We start from the raw sequence: 9,175 nt of genomic DNA on the forward strand, positions 1-9,175 counted from the left end.
TGAGGCAAGTAGGTATCCAATAGTGGTTGTTTGCATGTCCCTGTCTTGACATGCTGTCGGCTGCTGCTGGCTGGTAGGCTCATCAGGCTCCTGGTTAATGAGTGAAGCCTTCAACATTTTCTAAATAGCCAAATATCCATACTGTACTCTCCACAATTATTGACACCCCTTGTAAAGATTTGTAAAAAGGGTTAGAAAAAATCTACCTTTGTGAAGCAGCTTCATGTCACACTGAAAAAATGAGAAAAATCCCACCTTTCATTAAAATAAATTTATTGAAAGAAACCATCAAGAAATAATTATTTTTAGCAAAAACACATGTGCCATGATTATTGGCACCATAAGATATTATTGTGAACACAAAGTAACTGAAGCATGTTTCTCATGTAAATTGTACGTCTTTGAGTTGATTGGAGTGTGTAAGAACCTTCAAGCTATAATCCATGACTTCCTGATTAACAGGGGTACAAACATGAGGTGACACAGATGCCAAATTCCCTTAGTCATCCATCAACATGGCAAAGATAAGAGAACACACAACCCAAATGAGGGAATGTCAGAGAATGGGTATTAAAAAATAGCTATTTGCCTGAGTACAAGGTTCGATAAGCAACTAACAGCTAATGACATGAATGAAGATTAATGAGTGTTACCTGACAGAACATGGGCTGAAATGGGAGAACCATGTGAGAATGAGCGTGGGTGGTGCACAGAGCATGTGAGAATGAGCGTGGGTGGTGCACAGAGCATGTGAGAATGAGCGTGGGTGGTGCTCAGACCATGTGAGAATGAGCGTGGGTGGTGCACAGAGCATGTGAGAATGAGCGTGGGTGGTGCACAGACCATGTGAGAATGAGCGTGGGTGGTGCACAGAGCATGTGAGAATGAACATAAGAACATAAGAACATAAGAACTATACAAACGAGAGGAGGCCATTCGGCCCATCGAGCTCGCTTGGGGAGAACTTAACTAATAGCTTAGAGTTGTTAAAATCTTATCTAGCTCTGATTTAAAGGAACCCAAGGATTCAGCTTGCACTACGTTATCAGGAAGACTATTCCATACTCTGATTACACGCTGTGTAAAGAAGTGCTTCCTTAAATCCAGTTTGAAATGTTCTCCCGCTAATTGCCACTTATGGCCACGAGTTCTTCTATTTGAATGCTAAAGTAACTATTCGGTTGAACAGCATCCAAACCTGTTAGAATCTTATAGACCTGGATCATGTGCCCCCTCAGTCTCCTTTGCTTGAGGCTGAACAGATTTAGCTCAAATAACCTTTCCTCGTATGACAGTCCTCTAAGACCAGGAATCATTCTTGTGGCCCTACGCTGCACCTTTTCTAAGGCCGCTATGTCCTTTTTGAGATATGGTGACCAAACCTGCACACAATATTCTAGGTGAGGTCTCACCAAGGAATTGTATAATCTTAGCATTACCTCCCTTGACTTAAACTCCACACACCTGGAGACCCCAACATCCTATTGGCCTTTTTTATTGCTTCCCCGCACTGGCGAGAATGAGACATGGAAGCATCAACATACACACCAAGGTCTTTCTCATAATCAGCTACCTTTATTTCAGTAGGTCCCATAAAATACCTGTACTTTATATTTCTGCTCCCTACATGGAGTACCTTACATTTGTCTATGTTAAATTTCATCTGCCAGGTGTCAGCCCAGTCACTAATTAAATTAAGATCCCGCTGTAGCTGCTGAGCCGCTAGTTCAGTATCTGCTACACCACCCACCTTGGTGTCATCTGCAAATTTCATCAGTTTACTGTATATATTGGTGTCTATGTCATTTATGTAAATTAGGAACAATAGTGGTCCTAAAATTGAACCCTGCGGTACCCCACTATGAACGCAGGCCCACTGTGACATTGAGCCTCTTATAACTACTCGCTGCTTCCTATCCGTTAACCAGTTATCAATCCAGGTCGCGACAGCTCCTAAAATACCTGTCGCTTTGAGTTTAAGTGAGAGCCTCTTGTGGGGGACAACATCAAAAGCCTTTTGGAAATCTAAGTAGATGACATCATAGGCCTTCTTATCATCAACTTCCTGAGTAGCTTCCTCAAAAAACTCCAACAGATTTGTTAAACAGGATCTTCCTCTCCTAAATCCATGCTGGCTGTCCCTCAAAATGTTATTTGAGTCCAGGTAATCTACCATTTTCTCTTTGATTATAGCCTCCATAACTTTACCAGTTATACAAGTTAGACTGATTGGCCTATAGTTTGACAAATTACTTCTATCCCCTTTTTTGAAAATGGGCGTTATGTTGGCATGCTTCCAATCAGAAGGTACCACACCTTCAGATAAGGATTTTTGAAACAGTAAAGTTAAGGGTCGGCAAATAATATCCCTCATCTCTTTTAACACTATAGGTAAGATGCCATCAGGGCCCTGTGATTTATTTATTTTGAGCTTAGCTAGGCTTTGCATGTGAGAATGAGCGTGGGTGGTGCACAGACCATGTGAGAATGAGCGTGGGTGGTGCTCAGACCATGTGAGAATGAGCGTGGGTGGTGCTCAGACCATGTGAGAATGAACGTGGGTGGTGCACAGAGCATGTGTGAATGAGCGTGGGTGGTGCACAGAGCATGTGAGAATGAGCGTGGGTGGTGCACAGACCATGTGAGAATGAGCGTGGGTGGTGCACAGACCATGTATGTATGTAAAATTGGGTAACGTATGGAGACTTCAGTTTTGTAAGTGGCCAGAGTTCAGTTTTATAAGTGGCCAGATCTTTCTTTTTGTAAGAATGTAACTTATCATGCATAATACAAGTGAAACACATGTTTTAAAAATAAAAAAAGTAAATATTAATAATGAATATCCATCAAACAATGGTATCTGAAGGCTCATAGTATAAAACTTATACAAAAGTCATTGGTCCAGTGTCTAGATTTAGTTCAGTTAATGTTGAGTTCAGTTAATGTTTTTTAAGTGTAAGAGTGTTCAGTTAACTGTTCTGATGGTGGCGTATTCGGTAGAGCTGTCAATTGCTGGGGTCTGTTTTTCTTTCTGCTGGGATGATGGGTGAATGATCACAGCGTAGGTCACAGAATCAGGAGCCTGTTCACATGTAAATAATACAATCTGGTTGCATAAATAATGTAAATAATCATGAAATCATAAACTCAATAAATATTAATGTCACTCACCTTGTCCTGATTAGTTTCATTTTTGTTTCCTGAAATAGATCGAAAGCTACTAAATGCATGTTTTTCTAAGATAATTGTATGATTGTACAATATTCACCCACCCATTTTCTGTGCCTGCTTATTGTATTCATGGTTGGGGGCTCCTGGAGCCTATCCAAGAAGCTATAGGTGCAAGGCACTTAGGACGGGGTGCCAACCCATCGCAAGGCACAGGTGTGCGCACATGCATGAACACTTTGGTAACTCCAGTTAACATCAGCATGGTTTTGGATTGTGTCCTGCAAGGGGTTGGCTCCTTGTTCTGGGTTGTTCCTTGCCTTGCACCAATAACTTCTTGGATAGGCTCTGGACTACCATGACCCTGAATGCATCATGCATGGATGGATAAAAAAAATATGGACTTGCTCTTTAAAATAGAATACAACATGAAAGACTCCTAGAATATGATTTATTGATGTGAGGATTTGATGTAATAATGAAGATGGGTATATTTAATTAGGTATCCTAGTTCATATTCAGTATAGATGTTAAGTAATGTACCAAGCTGGAAAGAAGGTCTAATATGAATTGCATTGCTTTTTTCATAGCCATATTAAAACTTGTTTCTTGCATTAGCAATTATACTAAGAAACTAAAATATATACATTGTCTTTCTCATCTCATTAAGAGGAAGTCAGACTGGTCAGCAGTACTGTGTCTCACCTGTCCTTCTCCTGACTATCACCAGGACAACAACAGCCACACACACTGCTGCAAACACAGCAACTCCAGACATAATACCTGCTAGGAGAAAAGTATTAAGGTGGAGATACTCAGAGAGTGTGGAACAGGGGAACGAGGCCTGGGTATATTCAGATAATACTCAGATATTTAAAGTGTAACACTGTGGTGTTATGTTGTGTATTTTTACCTGTTATTGTATTCTACATTAACAGTATAACTATTGTATCACACCTTTCTGTTGTTTGTTGCACAGTATGGATTCTGACATTCACTAAAGTAGACATACATCAAAGAGACCTTGTTTCTATCTCTTTTATTTCTGTCTATCAGAAATAACTCACAGTGGTCATCATCACTGTCACACACCACAAACATGATTCCAGGTGGCAGTAATAAAGGATAAAATACTGTACCAATGACATTTGTTGTGGGCTGTTTCACTGTAGTGGAAAAAGGAGAATGTGTCACAGGAATGGCGGTCAGAGGCTGCATTGACGTTAGATTATTGCCTGTCGGTCAAGAACAAACACACACTGATCTCATTAAAGAACAAACAAGCATTACTGTTCAGTGTTGGCCTGGAAATGAATGAAGTATGCTTGTGATTGGAAGGTTGCTGGTTTGAATCCCCAACCAGCAAGGTACCACTGAGGTACCCTGAACAAGGTACTGTCCCCATGCACTGCTCCCCATGCACTAAATAATACCTGCCCATTGCTGTCACAATGTCACATATTGTCATGACACGGCGAGCTCGGACCCGGGAAGCAGGCGAAGGAGATGAAAGGTAGGGTAAAAAGGGATTTAATAGGGGAACGAAGGGGCATAAGGAACAAACAGCATAACAATACGATGACAGAACTAGGGAAACATACTGTCATGCCCCGCTCCGTCCGATCCTGATGTGTGCCACGCCCCCTCATTAACCACATGTGGATTCCCCGTGTTTACCAGCTGTTCCTGATTGTTGTCATTAGTCCATTGTATTTAGTCCGCGTTTCCGTTTGTTTCCCCAGTCCGGTCATTGATATGTTGACGTTGTACTGTTGCATGCCTAGTCTACGATTAAACACCGTGTTCCTGATCCCTGGCTTCCTGCATATTTGTCTGCGCTCCCGGGCGCTTACACGTGCCGTAACACATACTCTGACGTGGACTTAAATACATAGAACAAATGAAGACAATTAGAAACCGCTGGTAAACACAGGGAATTCACATGAGGTTAACGAGGGGGGCGTGGCACACGGAAGGAGCAGACGAGCAGGGCATGACACATATGGGTCAAATGCAGAGGACACATTTTGTTGTCTGCTGTGGTGTGTCAACAGTTAATCAATTTTTAATCTATTTTTCAATTTATTAAGTAGGTTGAAGTGACAGTGATGATATGTTTCCTCATTACTGTTGTCTTTTTAATGCAAAACACCATTTTATCCATCCATCATGCATCATGCATGTGGGCAGTGGTGGCTTAATAGTTAGGGAAGCACACTTGTAATTGAAAAATTGCAGGTTCGAGTCCCTGACCAGCAAGGTACCACTCCCAAGCACCGTTCCCCGGGTGCTGAATTAGCTGCCCCCTGCTATTCATCAATTATGTGACATTTTTATCTATGAAATGTTAACTGAGCAGTTTTTTTTTCATAATTTGGTGTCTTTCAGAGTATTACTATCTGTGTAATATTTCCTACCAGGGAATGTGATGGTGTAGCTCTGTGACACTTTCACTTCCCCCTTATCAGTCAGCTGACATCCCCACTTCCTGTTGTTGTCTGTCCACTGAAGTTCAGTTGTCAGAGTGGAGTTGCAGGAGGACGTGTGTATCTGGTACCTGGGATCACCCTGCAAATCAGTGTCTGTGTCACTCACCCACCTCAGGGTCAGACTGTTAGACTGATGATTATTACACTGCCCAGGATTATGATAGGTGTACAGGAGACACTGTAGGGTCATATTGCTGCCAGGCATCAGATTTGTCACTGGAACAACTGAGAAAGTAAGAAGGGAAATAACAGTTTTATAACAATATAATGCAAACTCAGCTTTAAAGTAAAATGCCTCATATTTAAAATCTTTCCACAAAGAAAAGTTATTTTGAAAGCCAACAGAAATCACAAATACATATTTTTTCCACATTAAATTGTTGGCAAATAAATCACTGTTCACAAGAAAATATAAATCCCAGGAAGGCTGCCTGTATATTTCTACTAAAAACTGAAAATTGAAATTGATAATGCTTACATTTCCACAGTTATTTTGAAAACCAACAGAAATCACAAATACATATTTTTCCACATTAGCAAGTAGATCACTGTTCACAAGAAAATATAAGCTGCCTATAAATTTGTACTAAAAATCATAAATTACATATTATTACAAATGAACGGAATAAAAAAAGCACACACTTTTATCGCAATTTTTTTTATAATCACTTCCAAGCATTTCTCCGTAAGTGAAATCACTTTGCCAAAACTCTTCACGCTGTCTGTATTACCAACATGCAGTTTGACCCAATTTCACCTCCAAAATGCACTAAAACTATCAAAATACTTCATACACGTCTCACAATAAACTCATGCTACCAAACACTGGAAAAATTTTCATTGAGAAGCAGATTTTGTCACACATAACAAACTGACCTAAAAAATAACAAACTAATAACAAGGAGCAGAGAAGGATGCATCATTTTGTCTATGATGTCTGTTTACTTTTACATGCAAATCAATGTTCTTTTAGAGTGAAACTTTTTCAACTCTATGGAATGTACAGTAGTAATGTAACATTACAGGAATGAATCAAAAATGCTGCAGTGTGCTTCATCTTTCTCTAAATATTTTTGCAAATATTATAGTTGTTGCCTTACACCCCTGGGACTAGGGTTCGAGTCCCTACCTCAGCTCTACATGTTTGTAGTTTGCCTGTTCTATCGGTGTTATTGTGGGGATTCCTGTGGGTTTTCCAGTTCCCCCCACAGTCCAAAAACATAGTGAATTAAAATTGCCCTGTCCTGGGTTTTGCCCTGTGTTGCTCCCATATTCCGGGATAGGTTGAGGATGGTCCATGTACACAAGTATAATTTGTTTTCCGATTTTAGACGGGAATGACGGGGGAGTATGGTGGTACCTCTTCTACCACATATTCATTCTTCTCTCACTGCCACTCTTCTTTTTCTAGAAAATTCTCTTACTTGATCTGTGTTTACAAAGAAAATAATTTCAAAGATGTCCTGTTTTTTGGGGAATGATAATGAGATTGAAAATCTGAGTGAATATTCAGCTAAAAGGGGAATCAGTTGTGTTCAGTCTGGTTTGGAAAGCAAAGACTCAACGTTTTCCAAGTTGTGGTCATTGAATGCATTTTGTATCACAGCAATGAACATGGAGGCACATTTTAGTCCACATAAAGCACTGTTGTGCAAACTGTAAAGAGTTTTGAAAAAAACTTCAAGATGGAGAAATGCTCGTTAGTGTTTGTCAAAAACATCAATAAGATTATCTAACAAAAAATGTTCTATCTCTGACAGACAGGTGAACCATGGTATATATCTTAACTATTAAGAAATCATAAATTACTTTTATGAATGTGGAGAAAAAAAAATTATAAACGTTATTTCACCAACATTTTAAGAATGTAAATTCAATTAAATCAAAGAATGAACTGAATACCTGTGAGAATAGAGAGGTAAACTAAGGCATCGTGTTCATGTTGCGTTCCACTGATAAACTGTCTGCAGGTGTACGATCCAGTATCTGCAGTGCTGACATTGTGAATGTGCAGAGAGCAGTCAGGCCCCAATCTTATTTTCTCATTCATGTGGGAATCTTTGATCTTTCCTAATGTAACCAGTTCAATAGTGTCAGTAAATCTGTATGTATTATAAAGCCATGTGGTTGAGGAGCAGTCAGGCTCAATGACATTCTTACACGACAGGGTAACATTATCCGCCGTTCCGGAGTTTACAGCAGTGAGCACTGCACTGACACCTGGGAGGGGAAATAGAAACAAGACACACAGAGGAAACAGTGACTGGTGGCAGTTTGTCATTTTGACAGGTGATGGATTTAAGTTAGTCTTAAAAAGTTTATAAACAGTTTTGCTTTGCTTAGTACTCGAAGTTTATGCGGAACAGGGTAGGTACAAACACTACAAAAAAAGCATAAAACTTGCCCAATGCATGAATCACTTACTTCCTTAATGCTAAAGGCTAGAGTCTAATTTACTACTTAAATTCCCAGAGCAGGGCCTGGAGCTGCGAAAAGCAGCAGTTGTTCATCAATGTAACATTAATAAACATTGATATAGTGTTTTCATTTCTCAACATAGACTCCTGAATGAGCACAAAGCAGATAAAATTTTCATGTGTTATAGCAAATTCTAAACCCAATTCTAAACCTAATTTCCATTATCTTTGTTCTTAATAGTTACTTTATTAATATTGTAATTTGTTGTTAGGGAGCATTTAGCTTAACAATTAACTGAGTTAGTAATTAAGTAATGACACACCCTGGTTGGAGTGCCCAGGTTCTATTTTATCAGCAGACTGTAGCGGTGGTTCATGCTCACAGACACAAACTGTCAGTTTGGTCACTGACATAATTTGATAATATAGGTTTGTGATCAGTGAATTGTTTACAGAGCTGAATTTAAACACACACATGTCCAGGCAATTAACATATTTTCTCATTTCAAACATTTAAAAACACAGACATATTAGGGCCACTTCATATTCATGCTAAAAGATTAGTCTTGCTTCTTTCTGTCTCTTACCCATAGCAGCATATTCGATGGTGAACAGCAGCCTCACAAGAATATATTTCACTACAGTCATTCTCCTTCTGAGTTCCTGTGGACAGCATCTGCATGTGTGGCGTAAGGCTATGTAACACTGAAACTGAGCTGTCATTTCCTCAATGAGGTTATGGGTTTTTCTGTGGGTGGAGACTATGATGATTTTACTAGCTCAAACTTTTAAGTACTTTACCATTTCTGATCCAATAAACAGTTCAAATGGATTAATTAAAGTAACATTAGAAATACATTTACTTGAATACAATATTCCAGCAGAGTGGAGTTTTATTAATGGTCCTTTTACTACAGTTTTGTTACACCCTTGTACATCAGGATCTCAATATTACATGCTTGAATACCCCAAGGAATATCACTGAACATATTTTGCAGAACATCAAGCAGTATAGTAATAGATGTTGGTCAATATCTTTTTTTCAGTACAGTGTCAGCAGTGACAGACATATTTTAAAACCAACAAAACACCCACATTCAT

General features: G+C 39.4%; 1 protein-coding gene across 6 annotated transcripts; it reads right to left on the minus strand.

Moving 5' to 3' along the window:
- Positions 1 to 256: 256 nt before the first annotated feature.
- Positions 257 to 8,806, minus strand: LOC111851172 (uncharacterized). 6 transcript variants are annotated; one of them, XM_072702925.1, is made up of 7 exons: positions 8,662 to 8,806; positions 7,818 to 7,877; positions 5,586 to 5,882; positions 4,308 to 4,403; positions 3,874 to 3,954; positions 3,172 to 3,200; positions 257 to 3,082 (listed from the first exon to the last, which is right to left on the minus strand). In XM_072702925.1, the coding sequence occupies exons 1-7, from the start codon at positions 8,795 to 8,797 to the stop codon at positions 2,966 to 2,968; spliced, it is 816 nt and encodes a 271-aa protein (XP_072559026.1). In that variant the 5' UTR covers positions 8,798 to 8,806; the 3' UTR covers positions 257 to 2,965. The 6 variants fall into 6 exon arrangements, with proteins under 6 accessions (XP_072559026.1, XP_072559025.1, XP_072559024.1 ...); XM_072702924.1 differs by having other exon boundaries at positions 3,874 to 3,951; positions 4,308 to 4,334; positions 7,560 to 7,877; XM_072702923.1 differs by having other exon boundaries at positions 4,308 to 4,334; positions 7,560 to 7,877.
- Between the last annotated feature and the right edge of the window lie 369 nt (positions 8,807 to 9,175).

Source organism: Paramormyrops kingsleyae, chromosome 19, assembly GCF_048594095.1.
Source record: "Paramormyrops kingsleyae isolate MSU_618 chromosome 19, PKINGS_0.4, whole genome shotgun sequence".
Taxonomy (NCBI): Eukaryota; Metazoa; Chordata; class Actinopteri; order Osteoglossiformes; family Mormyridae; genus Paramormyrops; species Paramormyrops kingsleyae.